The sequence below is a fragment of the Sciurus vulgaris genome, assembly GCF_902686455.1.
Source record: "Sciurus vulgaris genome assembly, chromosome: 9".
NCBI lineage: Eukaryota > Metazoa > Chordata > Mammalia > Rodentia > Sciuridae > Sciurus > Sciurus vulgaris.
In genome coordinates, this window is record NC_136469.1 from 117,073,652 (window position 1) to 117,098,075 (window position 24,424).

Genomic DNA, 24,424 nt, shown 5'->3' on the forward strand with positions numbered 1-24,424 from the left:
TCATCTTTGTCCATCCCAGCTTTTGGTAAATTATTTGAAGGTGTGCAATATTGATACAGCCACAAAAGACTTTGTCTGATTTTACAAATAATTATACTTTTCTGCTGGTCTGACAACAAATATTTTCTTTTAAAGTATGGTCCATCAAAGAAATTTGCAAAATATTTTATTCCTAAAATATTTACTGAGCATCTACCGTGTACTCAGTACTATGCTGTGTGCAGGTGATATATAGCAATAAATAGAGACATCGGTTTGTCCTCAAGGTGTATGGACTAATGACTCTTTGGTAGGTTTTGTTTGTTTGTACATTGTTTATTTTTTGAATTATCATTATGACAATGAGTAGGCTTGCTTCAATAGGCACAGAATGAAGAACTGGGTATTAGTTAACTGACTAAGAAGCAGAAATCTGTTAATTTACATTGGAAGCAGAAAATATGTTCTCTTGCAAAGCTGGAATTATTGATGACTTCTCAAGTCATGTTTTCATAGCAATACAGACAGGAATTAGGAAAGATGTGATATATTTAGTCCATTTTACTTTTAATATTGTTACCAACTACAGTATCATGGTTTTTATATGATTACAATGTCTTCGGTATGCTCTTTTTTGTCATTAGCAGTACTACTTTAAAAACAAAATGCTCAAGTGCTATATGCTATACGCTTGGGAGAATCTGAAAGAGTTGAGTTGATTTATATCTGGCTACAATATTAGTAAAGCATCATCGACATCATATCAGAGTTCTGTTCTTGCTATTTCAATTGTGCTATTTTTAGTGTACTGAAAGGTTTGAATTTCTTTTTTCCCAGCATATGCTTCTGTTGTTACATTTAAATTTATTAATTGATTGGCATATTTTGATCAAGAAACTTTCCTGTGAAGCTTTGGTTGTAATTATAAAACTTTTCTTCAAACTTGATGCTAAGAATGTGTGACACATTTGTCTAAAACAAAATATATATGGATGAAGATTCATCAAAGAGAATACTTAATGCTATCATTTAATTTCTTGTTTATTGGCCTCAATCATTTTCCTTCATTAACATTTAATTTATAATATTGCCACATTGTGTTTCTGATTGATAGTTTCTAGTAATAGTTAGGCATAAATTACTAAATATTATTTTATAATTATTTCTACATATTCTGTGTAATAATATTTATAATTTCATATTAATTGGCTGTGAGAATACCAACTATAAATTGTGCACTTGTTATTGATCAGAAATTATAAGATTCTAATCATAATGGTATTAAACACAGGATTAATTCATGCTTATTACTTAGTACTGGACAAGATTAATTTTTCTAGTTTTTTTTAAAGTTATTTAATTGCATGTGCAAATAAATAGCACTCCCTAAGCCAGCCAGAATTTTATCTGAATTAAATAGAAGTTAGAATAAGATACATGTTCAGTGTACTAAAGGTAGTATACTAGATTTTATCTAAAGGAAAGTAATTATGAATTTTAAAAGGTAGTTGCCTAACAAACAAATGCTCCCATGTGGACTAATTTATACAATGAATTTCATTATGTGCCTAATAGTGTTTCAGGTATCAGCGTCTCAAATACAGTTCTGGTGCTATTACTGTGTAACATAGTATACAATTATGTATATTGTTTCATACCGATCATTGAAAAAGGATCTTTTTAAATTTGTAATAATAAAATAATTTTCTTCATACTTTTATTTTCATTTTTCATTTGATTTGGGTTTTGTTTGCAGAACGTCCTCTTCACTACACAGAAAATGTGTTGGAGCAGGTGCTTCGGTGGAGTTCATTAGCAGAACCTGGCTCTGCTTATCTTGTGGTTAAGAAATTTTTAACCATGGACGTGATTAAATACCACAGAGGTATGTGCCATTGCTTCCCTTGCAGTGATGGTTGACTGTTTAAGTCAGTAAAGGATAATTAGTGTGACACAAATGGTGTTTGAAAATGCAAAAAATTTAATAGCTAAAAAATTTAATAGCTAAATTTAATAGAATCTGATTACATGATATCATAGAAAAGAAGAATATATGGATGGGCAGAAATCTTCCTAGCACGTAGTCCTGTGGTAATAGTTGGTCATTTGACAGTACCAAGTTAAAAGTTTTGGACGTAATGGTTCCTGTTTTTAAGGGTTGTTTGTGTTTTTGTGCTTATGGGTTTTCCAAATGTGAGACTTATGGTGAGTCTTTTTCTTGAATTATGCTTTTATTGGAAAATTTTTTGGCCATTCAAGAAGGTCAAGATTGGCTCTGAGATTGAGTACATAATATAAATGTCACTTTTTTCACAGTGACACTAGAACACAAATAAGTACAAAATTTAACACTTTCAGCAAGGATACCTTCCATTCACCTGGAAGGAAACAATGTACATTGCAAGGTGAAATAAGAAGTTATCTTGCGCAAGTGGACTGTATAAGATAATCTCTGAACATATGTAAGGATTTAAGTTTTTAATATGAAATTAACCACAAACTTTATAAGTTATGTTAAAAATGACCCTTACTGTTTGTTAATTACATATGATTATTCATGCTCTGTAGACATTGAAGCTTACTAAAACTGTTAAAAATTTCCCTGTTCGTTGTGTTATCATTTGAAGTTTACAAATGAGGAAAATAGAGAACTTGCTTCATATTACTTAGATACTAAACTTTAACTTTGAGAACAGATTTGTCTGTCTTCTCATTATTTAAGAAAAAAGAATTAATAAGGATGGGGAGTGTTGTACAGTTCTAAAATGCTGTAAATCTGCTTAATACAATTACAGACTAATAGCCATGATCAGTGAGTGTGTAACTATGCCAAAGTTATTGTGGGGAATTTCTGATTTCACAATATTGTCCTTTGTATCTTATATTTAAGTGGAAGTACTTTTGCAAAATGCATTGTTTTATGAACATCAAAATAAGATAGCTATTATTCTTTTTGCTGTAGAAATTTAGCCTTTCAGAGGGCTTTACCTGATTTTGAATTACTAATCCTACCTATATTCTTGATACTCCTTGCCATCCCTTCTTAGGGATTACCATATAACTTCTCTCTAGTCACCTGAGTGCATCATGAATATATGTCATAGAGCAATGGGTTTAGGGTTGTTTTTGCCACCCAGGGACATTTGAATATGCCTGTGGACATTTTTGGCTGTCATAACTTGGGTATGTGTTGAGAAATTGTGGGCTCCATATTTAGTGGATATAGACCAAGGATGCTACTAAAGATCCTGCAAAACACAGGGCATCTCTGTACAACGAGGTATTTATTATCTAGTTCAGATGGCAGTGATAATTTAGATAATCTGTGAAATCTGTTCTAGCTCTCAAAACCTGTTATTCTTCCATTTTAATATCAGGACAAAGAAAAAGCATTAGGAAAAATAAACTGGACTACAGATGTAACAGATGTAACTCTCAGTGGGAGAGCACTTGCTTATCATGTACAAGGTCCTGGGTTGAATCCCTACCACCACCACCTCACCTCTCAAAAAAAAAGGAAAGAAAGAAAGAAAAAGTATTGAGCCATATCCTGTCACCATTATGAAACACATGTGATCACTTCCCATGGTCTATTTTCTCATAGAAGATAACTATGTTTTCCATCTAATTTTATCTGTCTTTCTGATTAAAATTTTCTTTTTTCTTCAGATATTCTTCTAACATGTCCTTAATTCCCCACATTGCCAAATGTTGAAATTTACACCTACGTATAATACCTTAACTGTTATGTGAATGCTTAGAGGGCTGGCTGTATGATTAAAATCTCTAAGAATTAAGACCTTAAAATTCGATGATAGAAAGATTTTGTACATGTAGGTCTGGGGTGACCCAAAGCAAAGATACTCCTTTAGTCAGCTTTTTCATTGCAGTGACTAGATGATCTGACCAACACAACTGTAGAGGAGGAAGAGTTTATTTGAGGGCTCTTGGTTTCAGAGGTCCCTAACCATAGATAGAAGTCACCATTCCTTGGGACTCAAAGTGAGACTGAATATCATGGCAGAGGGAAGCGGCTCACGGCATGATCAGGCTACAAAGAGAGAGAGAGTCCACCCACCAGATACAAATATATACCCCAAAGCCACACCCCAACTCCCACCTCCTCCAGCCACACCCTACAACTTCAATTAATTCCATCTGGGATAAATTCACTAATTGGATTAAGACTCACAACCCAATGATTTCTTCTCCGAACCTTCTTGCATTGTCTCACACGTGAGCTTTTGGGGGACACCTCACATCCAAACCATAACAGATACCATTCTGTGCTATTAATCCTTGAAAACAATCAGGTTTGTACATGAGCTGATTTAGAGCCTTTACATATGAGTAAAATCTTTATGTTGTTTAAAGGCGAAAAGAAATTATGTAGTGGCACATTGTAATGATTGAGTGTTATAGTGATACTTCTATTCCATTTTATCGTATTGATGTGATACAAATTAGCCCTTCTGTTGGGAGAGCATTAGGTCTGAAAGGGCCAGACAAAGCATCTTGCATAAGGTGACTGGGTAACTTGAGAGAAGAGAAAGGGACAGACTTACATGATACAATTTCAGATATTTGAATAAAACATTCTCTAGCGTAAAATGTCAGAAAACTTCTTTGTTGGCCTTTTTTTGTCTCCTTCACTCCACTAACAGGGTGGGAGCTATAGATGACAAATCCCTGTCTCTGCACTGTTTCTAACTAATTGTGCCAATCCAATATGGAGCATCCATAATTATACTACTTGTAGTACTTTCTTTCAGGACATTAGTTATCTATGCAAGAAAAAGAATGAAATTTTAAATTAATAAATGTGTTAATTGGACCATTTCCTTTTGCAGTTATTACCAATTTAAAAGTTCTTATCCCATAAATTTTCAAGAATATTTAAAATTATTTGATTTATATTCAGATTATCAAAGCAAAATAATTACTTTCATTATCGTTCATTGTACATTTGTTGGATTTCAGCTAGGATTGGCCTTTAAATGAAGCTTTCATCTTTTTTAAAAAAATAATTTTTTTTTTTCCTTCGGTGCTGGGGATTGAACCCAGGGCCTGTGCGTGTGAGGCAAGCACTCTACCAACTGAGCTATATCTCCAGCCCCAAAAATCAATTTCTTAAGTCATGATTCCCCCCAAAGTTTTTCAGGTTTTGCAGCAACTGGGAACTTGTTAACTCCTCTTATGGGATATACTTTGTTCTAGATTTGGGGTAGGTTAGGTATTCATTCCACTCTGTCTCTGTCTTGGTGAATGTCTACTAAATCAATCACAATGACCAGGTATTACTAAATTATTTTTTCATTCATTATATACACTACATCTTAAAACTGGAATTTAAATGGAGAGTAATGAATGTAAACCAAAGGTGATTTCTCTGACATTTTATTAGGTGGAAGACTGGAATGATCTTAGAAAAAATTGTTCTTCAAATCAGGAAAGGAAATATATTAGTTTTTTCCTTTCATAAGAGTTTTTTCTTCCATCTTAGGGTTCAAGTAGAAATTGAGCAGTTTGAATACGAAAGTAGTTGGATGCAACCACATTTTCTCTAAGTAACAAATAACTAATGTGTTACCATCTTGTGTTAAAACAGAGTTCAAACTGGAGGGTATAGTTTAGTGGTAGCTCAACTTAGCATGTAAGAGTCCTGGGTTCAAACGCCAACACCAAAATAATAGCAGTAACAATGACCAAACAAAATAAAAACCAGATAGACATCAAAACATAAAGATGCACTGTACTCATATCACACACACACACACACACACACACACACACACAATATGTTCTATATTCATATATTTATTTCATTGATTTCTTGATAGTTTTTCTGATAATAATGCCTGCAACACTTTCTAAATCAAGGACTTGATGTTTGCTGTACTTTTGGGGTTTTAAGTTCTTTGCTTCTCTCATCTTATATGAACCATTTAAAATGTAGACATCATAAGTAGGAATAGATTTTAGAATCATCTCACATTTAATTTCTGCTCATTCAGTTAAGGTAATGAGATAACATACTTTTATAGAAGTAAATGAGAGTAAAATAATTTTGTTTTGCCTCTACTTAAAAAGCAATTTGGTGTTTTTCAAAAGCAGCTTTTTATTTCTCAGAAACATTCTGTGCCATTGCCATTATTGTAATTAGGAGTTAATTAACTTGAAAAGAAAGATAATAGATCTCAAATTTTATTTCTACTCTGGGTTATAGCTAAGACACTGGGATAGGGATAATAAAACTTCATTTAAGTTGCTATTTAGACTTTGTCATAGTCCATCTTTTACTATAATGTTGTTTTATGTTGTTTCAAACTTTCAATCAACTTTTCTTAAGGCTTCAGAATAATTTCTCATTGAGTCTCATTTTAATCTCTAAAGTTCTTTAAATTCTCCCAATAGAATTTCATTCATGAGGATCAACTGATTCTTAATGATTGAAATAGAGAAGAAATAATTTAAACATACATGTTGTAACTTAAATACACGTTTGTAAATTGAGGGTGTTGCATATGACATGGTTTTGAATTAAACTTGTATTAGAATAATTAAAAATGCAAAAACTGCTTCTGGCAAAATTCTGACCTAAAAATCTAAGCCTTTCACTTTCAATAGATTTAAGAAAATAGGAGAAAAATTTGACAGAAGTAATAACAACCTGTAAAGTATAATCTAGCTGATTATTTGCTTTCCATTTCCCATTAAATATTCTTAAATTCAAAGATGTGCAAAAGGCTGAAGGTAAAAATCTAGTCTACTTCAGTTTAAAGTATTTTCTTGGAAATTTATAACAGTCCTTTGTATTTACTATAGACTATGAATGTCTTTTCTCTGATAGTGCAGTTCTCTAGTGGAAAAACCAATTGGTGAGTTTTATTAGTTTTCTGTTTCATATAGAAATCCAAGGTAGAAAATTTAAAGGATTGTTAAGCATAATCTTTATCCGGCGGGAAGAGAAAATCTAAATACATGAAGCCTATTTAAATACAAGGGTACAAATACAGCATGAAGCGAATGAGTATTTCAGGCCAGCATGTTTATGGAGAGGTTTCAAGTGCAGAAACACAGTTTAAGTAGATTATCCTTGACATCTCTTTCAACGCTGAATGTCTCTCATCAAGGAAATGTGGTTCTTTATTTAGTTTTTCTTGTCCCAGTATAGAAGACAGAATTCTGAGTTAGATATTAAGAAACCTGAATTCTAAGTTGAGTGTGGTTGCTTTTTAAACTTGTCAAACACTATGAACTGTAATTTTCACATGTATACATGTGATAAAAGTACCTGTACTTCCTGTTTTGGAAAGTTGCATGATATTGCAAATTCCTTATCATGTAGATATATAAATATAGCTTTATCACTTATAATACTAAATTTATTTTAGAATAGTATATTGTAATTTAATATAATAATAAAAACAATAGAAAATATATTTCTGTAATTAGCTGCATTGTCAGTAAAGTGACAAAGAACCTCTTGCACTTTTCTAATCAATTGTTTCAGTAGTAACTATATTTATAATTTAACTACTTGTAAATAATTACCAAAAAATGCTATCAAAATTCTAGCTCCATTAACCCTATCCTCTTCCATATAATAACAAAAAGAAAAATCAATTGGGAATGTGATAGTGATGGGGAATATAGCTGGTGTATCCTAAGAAATTCTTGCAGTATCATAATATTGTATCTATTAGTCTTTTTTTTTTTTTTTTTTTTTCAAGTGCTGGGGATTGAACTCAGGGCCTTATGCTTGCAAGGCAAGCACTCTACCAACTTGAGCTATCTCCCCAGTCCATAGTCTTAATTTTTATTATTATCTACTACAGAATTAAGAAAAATCTCACCCACTCTGCTCTAAAGTAAACATTCATGTGTTAATAAAACAATGGAAGGGAGAAGTAGTTTAGTTTCAAGAAGCTTCTATGTCCACTTTGGTTTTCTCTGAGTTGTAGATTTAAATTTTTCTAAAATTCATTTTGAATGAATGCAAAACAAGTGAAAATGTATCAGTAATTCTGCTTCCTCCAAATTGTAAGAAATATATATATATATATTTTCTATAGAATAAATACAAAAGTAAATCATGCACAATTTTAAATTAGGAAGAACTTTTTAAAATTTTAAAATTTAATTTTATATTTTAAAAGCTTTTTCCTTATTTTTTTATTGGTGCATTATAGTTGTACATAATGGTGTACATGCACATGGTATTATAATATACTTTGTCCAGTATCATTCTGCAGTATTTACCCTTATCCTTCCTTCCCTATACTGTCTTCCTGAATGCTTTTCCTACTCTACTGATCTCTCTTCAATCTTCATGAGATATGTCTACTGCCTTTCTTTTTCCTTAGAGAAAATATATGACCATTGACTTCCTGAGTTTGATTCATTTCACTTAGCATAATATTTTTTTTCTTTTTTTTTTTATTGTAAACAAATGGGATACATGTTGTTTCTCTGTTTGTACATGGCATAAAGGCATACCATTTGTGTAATCATAAATTTACATAGAGTAATGTTGTTTGATTCATTCTGTTATTTTTTCCCTTCCCCCCCCACCCCTCTTTACCCTCTATACAGTGCTTCCTTCCTCCATACTTGCCCCCCTCCCTAACCCTAACTCTAACCCTAACACTAACCCTTCCCTCCCCCCCATTATGTGTCATCCTCCACTTATTAGCGATATCATTCGTCCTTTGGCTTTTTGAGATTGGCTTATCTCACTTAGCATGATATTCTCCAATTTCATCCATTTGCCTGCAAATGCCATAATTTTGTCATTCTTTATGGCTGAGTAATATTCCATTGTATATATATACCACAGTTTCTTTATCCACTCATCAATTGAAGGGCATCTAGGTTGGTTCCACAGTCTGGCTATTGTGAATTGAGCAGCTATGAACATTGATGTGGCTGTATCTCTGTAGTATGCTGATTTTAAGTCCTTTGGGTATAGGCCAAGGAGTGGGATAGCTGGGTCAAATGGAGGGTCCATTCCAAGTTTTCTAAGGAATCTCCACACTGCTTTCCAGAGTGGCTGCACTAATTTGCAGCCCCACCAGCAATGTATGAGTGTACCTTTCTCCCCACATCCTCACCAACACCTGTTGTTGCTCGTATTCTTGATAATCGCCATTTTAATTGGGGTGAGATGGAATCTTAGGGTGGTTTTGATTTGCATTTCTCTTATTACTAGAGATGTTGAACATTTTTCCATATGTTTGTTGATTGCTTGTACATCTTCTTCTGTGAAGTGTCTATTCATTTCCTTAGCCCATTTGTCGACTGGATTATTTGAATTCTTGGAGTAGAGTTTTTTGAGTTCTTTATAGATTCTAGAGATTAGCGCTCTATCTGAAGTATGATTGGCAAAGATATTCTCCCACTCTGTAGGCTCTTTCTTCGCATTGCTGATAGTTTCCTTTGCTGAGAGAAAGCTTTTTAGTTTGAATCTATCCCAGTGGTTGATTCTAGCTTTTGTTTCTTGTGCTATGGGAGTCCTGTTAAGGACGTCTGATCCTAGACCAACAAGGTGAAGATTTGGACCTACTTTTTCTTCTATAATCTGCAGGGTCTCTGGTCTGATTCCGAGGTCCTTAATCCATTTTGAGTTTAGTTTCATGCATGGTGAGAGATATGGGTTTAGTTTCATTCTGCTGCATATGGATTTCCAATTCTCCCAGCACCATTTGTTGAAGAGGCTACCTTTTCTCCATTGCATATTTTTGGCCCCTTTGTCTAGTATGAGGAAATTGTATTTATTTGGGTTTGTGTCCGTGTCCTCTATTCTGTACCATTGATCTACCTTTCTATTTTGGTACCAATACCATGCCGTTTTTGTTACTATTGCTTTGTAGTAGAGTTGAAGATCTGGTATTGCAATACCCCCTGTTTCACTCTTCCTGCTAAGTATTGCTTTAGCTATTCTGGGTTTCTTATTCTTCCAGATGAATTTCATAATTGCTTGCTCTATTTCTGTAAGGTACGTCATTGGGATTTTAATTGGAATTGCATTGAATTTGTATAGCACTTTAGGTAGTATGGCCATTTTGACAATATTAATTCTGCCTATCCAAGAACATGGAAGATCTTTCCATCTTCTAAGGTGTTCTTTAATTTCTTTCTTTAGTGTTGTATAGTTCTCATTGTAGAGGTCTTTCACCTCTTTTGTGAGATTGATTCCCAAGTATTCTATTTTTTTCGAGGCTATTGTGAATGGGGTAGTTTTCCTAATTTCTCTTTCTGAAGATTCATCACTTATGTATAAAAATGCGTTGGATTTATGGGCATTGATCTTGTAACCTGCTACTTTACTGAATTCACTTATGAGTTCTAAAAGTTTTCTGGTGGAATTTCCAGGTTCCTCTAAATATTAACATAATATTTTCATGTGTCATCCATTTTCATGTAAATGACATAATTTTACTCTTCTTTATTGCTGACTGAATAAAAATCCATTGAGTATATATACCACACTTTATGCTTTTATGTATTGATGGACATATAGGCTGGTTCCATAGGGTGACTATTATGAATTAGGCTGCTATAAACATGGTTACATACATATCACTATAGTATGATGACTAATTCTTCAGGATAAATACCAAGAAATGGTATAGCCATATCATAGTCTTTTGAGGAACCCTCATACTGATTTCCAGAGTAGTTGTACTAATTTACAGATCCGCTAACACAAAAGTGTACCTTTTTCTCCATTTCAACAGCATTTTTTCATTCTTTGTTTTCTTGATGACTGTCATTATAACTGGAGTGAGAAGAAATCTCAGTATGATTTTGATTTGATTTCCCTGATTGCTAGGGATGTTAAACAATTTTTTTATTTATTTGTTAACCATTTGTATTTCTTATTTTGAGAAATGTCTGTTTATCATCCCATTCATTATTTCCTTTTTTTGGTGTTAAGGTTTTTTGAGTTCTTTATGTATTCTAGATATTACTACTCTATCAGAAGAGCAAGTGGAAAAGATTTTAACTTGATGTCTGCTTTCTGAACCTAAGAGTAGCTATTTCTGCCTTTTTTCAGGCTCCATTTTCATGGTATATCAATTTCTATCATTCCAATTTCAGCCTGTGGCTGTCTTTGCCTGTATGACACAATAAATCAAATAAAATGTTCAGTTGAAAGTCTAATAGAATAGACCACTCAGAAGACAGAATCTTAAAGATAGAATACAAAATGGTTGGTCTTATCATTCAGATAACGTTAAAGAAAAGAAAACAACTATGACCAGAATATACAAGAACCTGGGTCAACATTAACCAAATATAAGAATCACATGAATTGAAGAGCATTGTGAGATGCAGGCTAATGGAATGAAAAGCCTTTTCTGGGAGATAATAGCAAAATTTTTCCAAACCTTTAGAAGGAGCTGGACATCCATAGACAGGAGGCATTTAGAACTCCAAGTAGACAAGACTAAAAAAGAACCTCTTGATAACATTATAATTAAAAAGCCTAACATACTGAATAAGGAATTTTAAAAGCCTTAAGAAAAAAAAAAAAAAAGTCAGGTCACATTTATAGAGGAGTCGATCATAATTCCTTCTGATTTCTTAGCATGAACTCTAAAATCCAGTAGGGCTTAGGATAATGTCTTCCAAGTCCTGAAAGAAAATAACTGTCAACCAAGATTGCTATATCCAGCAAAGCTATCCTTCAGAATCAAACAGAAATTCAAAAAATAAAAAAATAAACTTCCAAGATAGCAGAAACTAGAAGAATTCTTGACCACTAAGCTGGTACTACAGAACATGCTTTAAAAAAAAATACTTCACACTGAAGAAATCAAAAACAAAACCCAGAGCTCACAAATGAACAAATCTCATTTGAAAAGTACCTAATGAGATAAGAAATTACACCAAATCAAACATTAGAAATAAATCAGAATGGAGGATTGAAGGATGGGTGTGGTGCTTGGCTACTGGCTGGCTCTGCTCTTCCTCTTTCCCTGACGATACTCTGTCTGGCACCATGTCTTTCCTACCCCAAAAGCTATAACCGTTTCCATGACGACGTGGAAGATGAAGATTCTTGTTCGGCCCAGTGGAGGGATGCCCACAACCTCCCTGAAAGACCCAGTACACCCACCTACAGGCAGCATTACCTGCTCCAAAAGGTGCTGTGCAAGGCAGAGGCCACAGCTAGCAGGTCCCTGTCACTTATGAACTAGTTCAGTGGCAAGGAGTTCTAGAACACACAGAAAATGGACAAAATGGTGGACAAAATGGATCAAGATTTGAAGACTAGCTGGAAACACATCAACAGCATTAAGTGTGTTTGGAGTGCTCATCAATTACTTCGAATCCACACCAACAGAGACCCTACCTGAACAGAATGGTACCCTCGCTCCCCAGGAGAACAGCAGATTAAAAGAAGCCATAAATACAAGTAGAGAACAGTAGATGAAGTACCAAGTCAGCCACCCAAATCCCAGAAAGCTGGATGATGTAGACTCTGTGCTCAGAGGGCCTAGTTCTGCTGTGAGTACAGAGGCTTACCCAAAGAACCCACACTTTCAAGCCTATCACCAGAAAATCGAGAGCAACCTAGATGAACTGTCCCTGAGACTGGGCCATCTCAAGCACTTAGTCCTAGGAATGTAGAAATTGAGAAATTGAGGAGCAAGATGACATTCTTGACCGACAAACAACTGAAGCGGACAAGTTAGATATCAACATAAAAAGCTCAGAAAGAAAAGTTTGATAACTCTGAAGATAGAGAAGGAGTTCCATTCTATTGTGATGAAAAGATTAGAAAGATCTCATTTTAAACTCTCAAGAAATTTCATGTATTATTTAGTATGTAATTTAATGTGTGTTTGCAAATGTTATAACAGAATGGGTTTTAAGAGATTTTTGTTGAGATGGAAAAGAAAAAGAGAAATCAGAATGGCAGAAATTAACAGACACCTCTCTATAATGACATTGAATGTAAACGGTCGCACCTCTCCAAATTAAAAACATACGCTGGCAAAATGAATTAAAAATCAAGACCCAACTACATGTTCCTTGCAGGAGACTCACAGGTAAAAGGGAACACTGCAACAAAAAGTTACAGTAATATTTACACCCTGCCCCAAGCATTGTTGCACCTAATTGTATAAAACAGACACTTCTAGAATTAAAGATTCAGACCCCAGTACAATAATACTGGGTGATTTAAACACACCTATGTTACCAATGGATAGGCCATCTAGATATAAACTTAGTAAAGACTATTTGGAACTGAAAAATATTCTAAATCAAATGGACTTAACAGACATCCAAGAATAAATGAATCCCTTTCTTCTCAGTTTATGAAACCTTCTTCAAATTAGACCCTATTTTAGGCCACCAAGCAACTCTTAGTAAATTTTTTTTAAAAGTTGACATAATTTCCTTGCATCCTATCAGACCATGATAGAATAAGCTTAGAAATCAACACTAAAATAAATAAACAACTCTACAGAAACTATATAAGTACCTGGAAACTGAGTAATACATTTTTGAATGATTAATGGAGGATAGGATAAAGCAGGGTAGAAGTTTAGAAATTCTTAGGATCAGAGTTAAAATATTCCTAAAATTCTTGGACACTATGAAGGCAGTTCTAAGAGGAAATTTTATAGCTTGACTGCCTATAGAAGAAAATCAGAAAGATTCCAAATAAACCTACAGATGCATCTCAAAACCCTTGAAAAAGAAGAACAAACTAATTCCAAAACCTGTAGAAGGAAGGGAATTATTACAATCAGAGCCAAAATCAATGAAATTGATAATTAAAAAAAGAATTACAAATGGTCAGTACAAGGAAAAGTTATTTGACAAGAGTGATTGATAAGCCTTGAGACAAACTAACCACAAGAGAAACAAAGGAGATCCAAAGTTTAGGATGTTCAAAATGTGAACAGAGTTTAATGCATAAGAGATGTAGCAAGGGATGGTTATAAAGGAGGAGGAGGAGGAAAAATAGGACCATAGGATATGTGATACCTGACCTTCTGATTAGATTAGAAGAACAATATATGGGATGACTGAAGGGATTTGGCTAGAAAGGTAACTTATGTGGCATCAGAAATATTAGTGCTCTGAAGTTAGGAATTAGAAAAATCTAACCTTCAGAAAGATGAATATGTTATGAAAGAGTCCAGGTATCACAGGATTCCAAGGAAGAGAGATGTCAAAGCATAGCACGGAGACAGGAGTTCTGACAAGAACTCAATCAATTATAAGGAAGCTGACATACTATGAAGGTCTTAGTAGTACATGCAGGTCATGAAAATTTTGTACTGACAGTCTAGAGTGGCACTCAGCTACCAGCACCTGGACAGCAGACGTGGTGGCCCCAACTGCTGTGAATTCTTTTTCTGAGCCAGATTCTTTTGGAGCCTGGGAACTTTCTGCTTGGGATAAGTTGGAGAGAGTCAAATGTATGAGCAGAGCCTCCCCAAGTTTAGGGACCATACAGTAGCTGACCAGCTTGAAATTATGAATTACTGGAAACCATTGAATCTGTAACTTTGACTTTGTTACTTACAGTTGTACATGATGCACACAAAGTGTGTGTGCACTTTATTTTCGCCCTAAGTAGATGTCCTTCAGCGTATTTTAACATCTTGAGAGCAGACAGAAATTTAGTTGTGAGAGCTTTTAAAAAAGTTGTTTGTATCCTCAACCTTTATATTCAAATTTCATATTTCAAATTTCTTTGTGTTCTTTTCTCATCTTTAACATATTTTCCTCTCATAGTTTTCCTCAGGCGTCCCTTAGTAATATATACCTAACATACTCAATTACATACAAATACTATTAAAATAAAGTTTTAATGAATATGCACCCGAAGTCAGAAATGATACCTTTTCCCCTGAACTTGCTTTCTCTTTGGGTTACTTAGACAGTAGGCCTTAGCTTATTACTTATTGGAAAGACTTAAAATGTTTTAATTTGAACAATGATTTAAACGATCAATACCATCAGAGGAATGGGTGGGTTTTGTTGTCTGGCATAAGCAATATAAAATATAGCTCACACATAATTTTAGTTTTTAAAAATTCTTTACCTACTTTTAAACTAGTCGTATTATAAATGGAAATCTCCACGTTCCTATTATAATTCAGCTGAAGCTTTAAGTCTGCCCAGTGTTTTCTAAATTGCTTGCTATATATCATGTTCTTATTTAGTTGTAAAATACCCTTAAAATATTTTTCTACGTAAGAGTATTAAGAGAATTTACCAGAAGACAAATTTTAGTAGTATGTTTTAAGTAATTACTTTATAGTCACAAAATACCCCAAAGAAACCTTTATTGGGCAGTATGATTTAAAACATGCTGGTATATGTATCATGAACACCATCTGGGTTTGTTAATTACCTGCGTTTGTGTTCTTGTTTGTGGTCAGATTTAATCCTGGGGGTTTTTGCTTGCATTCAGTCATACCATGCTCATATTTGAGTAATGAGGAACTATTCCTATTTTTAACCTTTATTTTCTGATGCTCGTCATAATAAAGGTTTTCTCTAAGCAAACATAAAGCTTATGAGCATTAAGACTAAGAGTTCTTTCTGAAACTTTCCAAGTTATTTTGAAAATATCAAAAACTATGTATGGATAGTTTAAAATTATGTCACCTTATCAGTAGGGAAATCGTTTAAGGTCCTGATAGCAGTGTTCTTCCCTATAGCATTTTTTTGGTGTGTTTTGTGTGTTTTCCAATGTAAGGGCCACGGCAGTCCTGTCTTTACTTTTGTTTTATGGGAAAAGCAGATGCTGACACCAGAATGATCATGTAATAGTCATTTGACTTCAAGTGCTATTTTTTTCTACTCTACTTCATTTCTTGTCAACAGTTGAGTATCTGGATTTACAGGAAATTTTTAGACACATGATACATTGATACAATGCAAATACAAGGTTAGTGTTCTTACCGAAAAGTAGTTTTTAATAGAATTAGGTGAAGTGATTTCTAAACATGGCACAATGACCGTAATGCTCATGAAGTATAATTGTTCTTAAATATGCTACTGTCGCCTTTCTTACTCTTGCCTGTCTCCTAGTTACAGTAATTTTTCTACTCCCTTAAGAATTCCTGAGTTAGAATTCCTGGATTGCTGAGTTTGAATTCCTGAAGACGTTTCCTTTTATTTTCATTGTTTATACCAGGGCTGTTCAACAGAAATATAATTCACACATGTAATTTTAAATTGCCTGGTAGCCACAGTGTTAAAAAAGTATAAAGAAAGGGCTGGGGAGATAGCTCAGTTGGTAGAGTGCTTGCCTTCAAGCACAAGGCCCTGAGTTCGATCCCCAGCACCGCAAAAAATTTTTAAAAATAAAAATAAAAAGTATAAAGAAACAGGAGAAATTAATTTTACTATTTTACTGTTTTATTTTTTTCTCATATGAAAAATATTTCAACATGTAACCAACATTTAATATACTGATAGTGTGCTTTTTATTTTCTTGAACAAAGTCTTCAAGATCTGGTATATATTTTATAGTTTCAGCACACCTCAGTTTAGAGTTATCACCTTTTCTGTGCCCATGAACATTGGCTAGCACTGGCAGACTTGTATAAGATAAAGAGCAATACCCCTGATGAAGGAGTTCCCAGGAATTCGCTTTAACTGTTTTGTGGTAGAAAAAGCAGTTATTATTTTGTATTGTCAAAACTGAAAATAAGCAAATGTTTTCTCTTATAATCTAAATAAGTGAAAATGTACCAGCTTAACAGAAGTTATGCTGTACTTCACAGAGAAAAGTATCAAAGAAGGAGTCTTGAAAATCAAAGAAGAGCCAGCTAAAATATTGTCTGGAAATAAGTTTCAAGACCGCTATTTTGTTTTACGGGATGGATACCTCTTTCTTTACAAGGATCCAAAGGTAACTGTATAAGTGGGATTTGAACATGCATACGTTATTTGTCTGGGTAGTGATGCCCTCATTATACACTACTGTCAGCCATCTATCATGAAGTCTCTGCCTGCAGTAAATAAAATGCATGGTAAGCTGATGATTTCCTTCAGCCTCTGGATATGCATTAGTGTACTCAGTAACACAGGGGAGAATTTGCTATGGCCTCTCTGAGCACCTTAAATTTTTTAGGACAGAGAATAACTTGAGCCCTGAAGAAAAGTTTAAAATGTATTGCATAAACTAGCATGTAAATTTGTATCTTAGTCAATAAAATTAAGAGAAAATGTGTCATACCCTAAGGCAAAAGAGACTTAAGTTTAGCTAATGGAAATTAATGAAAAGTGACATAGAAAGGCAAAATCCAAATGGTATAATAAATCTTAATGTCTTTCTGACAAATTTCAATGAATTGACTCATGTAATGTCATATTTATTCATTTAATCTTATTGGTTATTTCCTCTTAAGTTTGAATTTCCTAAAGGACTTTATTAGATAATTGTAGAATAGAGAAGAGAACTAGAGATAAAACCAGGGAGTTAGATAAATGATGTAGCTATGAGAAAATTGAAGTTAGCATTAGAAAATCTCATTTCCACTAAGAGCTGGTTGTGTGAATAAGCAACTTCACCTCTGAACCTCAACTTCCAAATCTGTAATATGACAATGGTTGTATCAGTCCAGCAGCCTTGGTGGCTTTAATGAATAAACAAGAAAGTATGTGAAAATACATTTTAAACCGAAATATTTCACAAATATCTATGATAACTATAGCATGCTCATCAAAAATGCCTTTAAGAATATGAATAGGTAAGTTCCAGGCTAAAAAATATACTCATAGCATATATCCAGGATAAGAACTCTTCAAAGCAACAATAAGAAAACATCCCAACAAACATTTGAACAAAGGATTGAACAGACACCACCTGAAGGAACATATAGAAAAGACCAATAAGCCATCAGACTAAAAGTGCTTAATATCATTAGTCATTTAGATATTGAAATTAAAACCATGAGATACTACTTTACACTTTTTGGTTTGACCTAAATCATGAATGACAATCCCAATGTTAACAAGGATGCAGATTGACTAGAACTCTCATAAATTGTTTGTGGAAGGGGTAAGATCACACAATTACTGTGTATAAAGGGTTAACAGGTTTTTGTTTTTGTTTTTGTTTTCTGGTACTGGGGATTGAACTGAGAGGTGCTTTACCACTGAGCCCCACACTTGTGTTTTGAGACAGGATCTTGCTAAGGGTCTCTCTAAGTGTCCAAGACTGGCCTTGAACTTGTAATTCTTCTACTTGGGCCTCCCAGGTTGCTGAGATTACAGGTGTGCCCCACTGTACCTGGTAACAAGTTTGGGTTTTTTTGGTTGTTTTTTTGTTTGTTTGTTTGTTTGTTTTTTCTTAAAATGCAAGATCTTGGAATGTTTTCCTCTCTGACACAATGAATTTAAGGCCTTTCTGTAAGATGTAATGGAAGTTTAAAGGCAGACTGGAACAGTTTTTAAAATAAAGTTATTCATTTTATCCACAACCCATTAATTCTATTTCTGGGTATTATATCCTCATAATTAGCTTTATTCATAAAATCTAAAGCCTACAAACATTCCAAATGTCCAACAAGAGAATGCAACATTCATAGGATAGAATTCTACTCATCAATAAAAATGAACGGATTCTAACGCGTGCTGCAACATAAGTGAATGTTGAAAACCTATTGAACAAAAGAAGCTTGATATAAAATAGTACCATATGCAAAACCATTTAATGGTGACAGAAGTCAGAAAATTTTGTGTGAGTTGGAGAGAAAATTGCTGCGGAATTGCCAAGGGAAAGATCATTAGGGCAATTTCTCCATCCTGTTGTGAGTGGTGGTCACATGATTGTATTACAGTACCATCTCTTCTCTGAGATTTAAATAGTACCAAGGCCATGCTTTTAAATGTAGAATGACAGTCAGGAGGACCTGGAGACTACTTTTTATACTGAATATTCAGTTGTGTAAACATTGCTTGCATTCTTTTTTTTTTTAATGTTTACATTGTGTTTATATCATTTGCAATGTTCATATTGCAGTATTTTGCAGAACTTCCAATATGATCATTTTATTCTTTGGTTTCAGCAAAGATTAAGTACATGTTTCATAATACACAAAAATTATTTTTAAAAATTTTACAAGAATTATTTACTTTTATCATTAAGGAAAAATAGCTCATGAAATTACATGTGTTTATTGAACTTCAAACACATTGCTTGCATTCTTTAAGTGAATGACACTTGACTGTGTTCTGCTGTGGAAATGTACAGAAAACAACTAGACTAGAACATCTGTTAATATATTATTAAAAACAAAAAACAAAACAGAAAACTATGAGGCAGCTTTCCAAATCTGTAGTTCCATTTCTCTTTGTGTGTGTGTGTGTGTGTGTGTGTGTATGTGTGTCATCTGTTGAGCTTTCCACACACTATATAACTGCTTTTCTTATGTATTCTTCCAGTAGAGAAGCCTCTGTGTGGGCATAAGTCTATTTTAGTAACATTCTTACTTTTTATGTACATCCTAGAACATTTGCTTTCTTCCAGGACAGTGGAATGTCCAACCAGGAGACCAACAAAACGACCCCAAATTCTGCAACCTTTGTTTCTCTATTCAGGAAGTTGTATTATATACTGTACTTGAACCTTATTATTCCACTTGATAGACCCAGAAGGGAGTCTGCCTGATATCAAGTGGTTGTTATGGTTTATTATCGTCCTTCCATCTTGTCAGCAGAGGAATAGTAGAATTCATAGGAATAAGGCACATAAGGATTTGGAGCCGTGTGAATAGAACACACCTGATTTTAAGATTCATGAACTTTGTGATTGTTAAAGTTGAGGCTGGACTTCACAGCTGATTATTTTAGTCATGTAGAAAAGAATCGGATATAATTTTTTCTGGTTCCTGGTAATGGGCCACTCACCTTGATCTTCCAGGCTGATTTCCTTAATAATTGCTTTTCCATATACATAATATGTTGGTTATTGGCACTTTTGTAGTTGACTACCAGCTTGGAGCATTTAGAAGTCAGCCTGAGCTTTTTAGTCCTTTCAAGGAATCTTCTTCCAGTGTGTGTCAGGAGAAGGCCTCTAGAAACAAGTAGTTGTCATTGGTAGTAGTGACGGAGGTGCAGTCCCTATGGTTCCAGCTAACACCCAGATGGCTACTGTATGCAAAACAGAGTTCTGGCCATTTCACTTGGATTATGTCAGGTTATCTTTACTTTTACAAATAAGCCTCATGAAATCAGTACTGTTATTATTCATGCTTTGCATGTGAATAAATAGAGCCACAAAAACATTATAAACTTGCCCAAGACCACAAAACAAGTAAGTAGTGGAGTAGAATGCATTTTCAGGTGTCAGATTTGAAAGGCTGTCTGAAAAAACTTATAAAAATCCTAATAATTTGCATTATTTTAGCTTGATGTTTTTGCTGACAGAATTTTATTTTAAAAGGATAGGTCTTTTTCATGAAATAGTATAAAATATTTTCAAACATGATTATACATACAATTTAGTTATTCATAGTATTATCCTCCAATCTGATGTTAACTCTACTGTCTGGCCCAAGGAAGCCAGTTTATGGAACAGTGCCTCTTAACAGATGGTTTTTCTGAGATGAAGAATTATATATCCCTGAACAGAATAAGTTTTAAGAATTTGTATACTTTTTAAAGGATCATCCTGCTCTAAGATAATTTATACAAACTACTGAATGCTAGTAGGCAGTGATAGTCTCAAGAGCCTGTCTGAAAGGTAGTGCTCTTTAAGGACAAAGAACACTTTTTTTTTTTAATCACAGTGACAACAGATTATGGGATTATAGTCTAATTAGTAAATGTTTGAAAATGTCATTTGCACATCTGTCAGAATAAATTACTAATGCAACTGATATTTTGATTTGCACATTGAAGAAAGCAGATGAGAGGTTGTTTTCCTTTAAAGCTACTATTACTTTAAACACATGGTTTTAGTTTGCCAGTTATTTTTTTATATTGAATATGGGTCCCTATTAATATTGATGGTGAAGTCATAGCTAGTATTAACTTTGCAAGTAATTGCACAATTAATAATCAATAGTAAAACACCCCAACTTATTTAAGTAAAAATTTGGCTGTGTTTTTGACTTTTTCCATTAATATATCTGTACTTGTATGTATTTAGAAAATGATTTACTGAGAAAGGAGTAGAAATTTCAAATTGAGAAGTGTATTTAAAGCAACTTTGTGTTAATTAGAGATAATTTATGAATGTTCATTAACAACAAATTAGGGTAATACACAGGGGAAGATATATTTTGTTTTGCAAGTTTTCCCTGCACAGAAAAATGTTAATTAAAATGTTTTCAGACTTGATTTACATAAAAGGTGAGAGGTTTCAAAGAATATTACCATGATACTGTTAATGATGTGAAAAAAGCAAGTAAGTAAAGGGGGTCATTAAAAGTTGCACGCACTAATAAGCAAACTCCTTTTAGCTACAGGAATAATTTTTTAAGCACGTTCATTTAATTGGCTCAGTTAAAATTTTTACTTTGAAATATGGTGGCTGAAGCAACAGATTACAGACTTCATAACAGTCTAGTGCATTGAACTTTTTGGAGGAATTATCCAGAAATTATGAATACCAAAAGACAGAGTTGTAATATGCCAGTAGTAAATTCATCTTGCCAAGCACAATTTCCTTTATAGAATGTTTCATTAGGATATTTTCAGTTCCTCTTCATGCATATTCACTTTAAAGATTGCAATCCAGCAACAGAAAAAGGTTTCTCTTCACAATTGTTCATCTCTCTGATTATTTCATTTGTGTTCCTTTAGAATATGTTATAAAATAATGAACTTCCATGCCAGGAGTGGCTCAGGGAATTCACTGTATTACTTTAGATTTTCAACCTGTTAACAAAAGTTCTTAAAAATGCAGGCAAGCCTGAACTTGTCGCTGTCTTTTATATTTCTCCTCCCTACACATGCACAGTTATCCTCCCTGTTCTGTTGGAATTGCTGCCTCTTACCCTGCCTGCTGCTGTCATTGGTATTGTGTCCAACGGAATGACTGTCTGAACTATCAGGAAGGACATATTGGCTAGAATCTGATTGACCTCTGACAAAGGTGGTCAGCAGTCACCTCTACTGCATATTCCTAAAAGTCAGCTGTCTCCTTGAATATCTCTTATGGTGGGTGCTGAGCTCCATACCAAGATACCCAACTGTTCCATAATAGAGCATTCAAATTTTGGAATGTTCTCTCTCAAAGTGGAGAAAGTTAGCAGGCCACAAAGTCAGAAATTAGTCTCAAGTGGAACTTAAAAGAAAAAATGCATAAACTACCAGAAAGTGACCTTACCAAGAAGTAGAAGCTAATTTGAGGAAAATTATAGAACTTCACTGATAGAAGTAAAATGTTAACCTAATATTGATTTATAGTATACTATAATTTTTTTCAAATTTTCAAAGGAAGTTGTATTTTTAATACTTTGAAATAATGAAAATCTACTTCATGAAGACAAATAATGGCAAACAGCTTAGGGGATTAAAAATAAAACAATTGAATCTATATCGTGCACAACCATAGGAACAAAAAGATATACCCCATTTGTGTATAATGACTCAAAATGCAGTCTGTAAAAATAAAAGAAATAATTAAAAAATAAATTAATAAATAAAACAATTGTGACTTATTTTTCCAGCCAACTATTAAGACATATAATAAAGCTAAAATAGCTTAAATAATATAATCCTACCATAAAAGTGAGTATACCATAGAGGAATGGTACCATAAAGTCACTTAGGAGAAATACATATTAGGATTTTGAATAAATATGCTGTGAAAAGTGCATGGGTTGGAATAATTGTCAACAAAACTTTACATTCTCTATACGGAGATAAAAAAATATGTTCTAAATTGATTAATTAAAATTTTAAAGATAGCAACCTGTAAAGGTGTAAGAGCATGGAACTGAGTATCAGACCTGTTAGAGCACTTTAAACTTAAATAAAAATCAAGACACTTCAAAAGAAGATGATCAGTATATTTGACTTAAAAATAATGGAAGTAAACTTGAGCAAAATCAAGGTAAATAGCAACTGGAATAGAATATGAAATTTAAGAGACACAGTGTCATATTTAAAATATAAAGAAGTGCAAAAAAGTAAAGACATGGGAAAATCATTGACATATCAAAACTACAAAAGGCAGGTAAATGTATAACTACAACTTTATAAATCAATCATCTTAGCAAAAATCTAATTCTTAATCATGTTGCTGACCTTTCACTCAGTACCTCCATATCTGGAAATCTGTCTATAAGAGGGAAAAAATCCAAAATGTGAATTTTTAAAAATACCTTTAGTGATAAAAATAACAAATTTAATGGTAATAGTGACTAGGATTAAACTCACCATTGTGGACCTTGTGGTCCCTGCCACAGAGGCCATTATTCACCAGAGCATTTATTCTTGATTATATATTCCTGATTACTTTTCCTCATTATATATATTTTCTTTATACTTTCCTAATCTGTTTGCTCCATGGAAACCAGTTTTTAATTTTATAAACATATCCCCTACCCCTTACTTTTCTAGTTTGACTGCTGATACAAAGAAAAGACATAATATTTTAACTTATATAGAACTTACTATTCAGTTGAACTGTATATTTGCTACGTGGGCTGCTTTGCATTGTTCTGGGGTTCTAAAAATATCCATATTATAATTTTTATGAGATTGTGTTATAAGTTTATTATAATGATAATTATTAATTTATTATAATGATAGTTATTATTTTTTGTGAGCTCGTTTTATGCCAATTATTGGTCTGTACCCTTTATAGGCATTTTTTAATTTAATCTTTACAGTAACCGTACACAATAAAACTTTGCTTATACATTTCATCTTCATAATAACCCAATTTATATGTCGATAATTTTATCCTTATTTACAAACAAGAAAATGAAGTCAAAGAGATATAGTGTAAAGTCACAGACTAATAAGATGCAACCAAATTTGTACCATGGTCTTTCAGACCTCAAAACCTTCACTCTGATTATAAATGGTATCTGCCTATCAGTTTGAAAGAAAAGATTTTCTTCCATATGTTTGAGATATGGAGAAAGTTGTATTATAAATTATTTCCATGGTTATCCTCTTTGTAAAATCTACTGTAGAATATCCAAGGGAGAATAATGAGATCTATGTGATTACTGTGTTGTCTTAAATTAGAATATACTGATTAAACCTTTGTCAATTTGTCTATGCGAATATATGTCCATGCATCTTTTGATTTTTTAAAAATATTTACTTAAGCACAGATAAACATGTTAGGAGAGTTGTGGAGAAAATACAGCTCATTTAACCAATGGCAAAATATAATTCTTTTCTACTGAACTTGAATAAATTATTAGAGATGATATTTAAGTAGTTCAATATGTGTCCATAGGGGTACATAGTCTGTTTTCTATAATTTTGAAAT

General features: G+C 33.4%; 1 protein-coding gene and 1 pseudogene across 6 annotated transcripts in view; both read left to right on the forward strand.

Annotated features, from left to right (window-relative positions):
• The window catches only part of ARAP2 (ArfGAP with RhoGAP domain, ankyrin repeat and PH domain 2), a 187,528-nt gene that overhangs the window by 145,980 nt on the left and 17,124 nt on the right, over window positions 1–24,424 (forward strand). For all 5 annotated transcript variants that reach the window (XM_079152776.1, XM_079152779.1, XM_079152777.1 and 2 more), the window contains 2 exons: window positions 1,736–1,864; window positions 16,746–16,873. In XM_079152776.1, coding sequence (XP_079008902.1) covers window positions 1,736–1,864; window positions 16,746–16,873 — 257 coding nt within the window. The remainder of the gene's footprint in view (window positions 1–1,735; window positions 1,865–16,745; window positions 16,874–24,424) is intronic.
• On the forward strand, window positions 2,118–13,956 carry LOC306669292 (synaptosomal-associated protein 29-like; annotated as a pseudogene). The gene is made up of 2 exons: window positions 2,118–2,184; window positions 11,866–13,956. The product of its transcript is annotated as a synaptosomal-associated protein 29-like (transcript).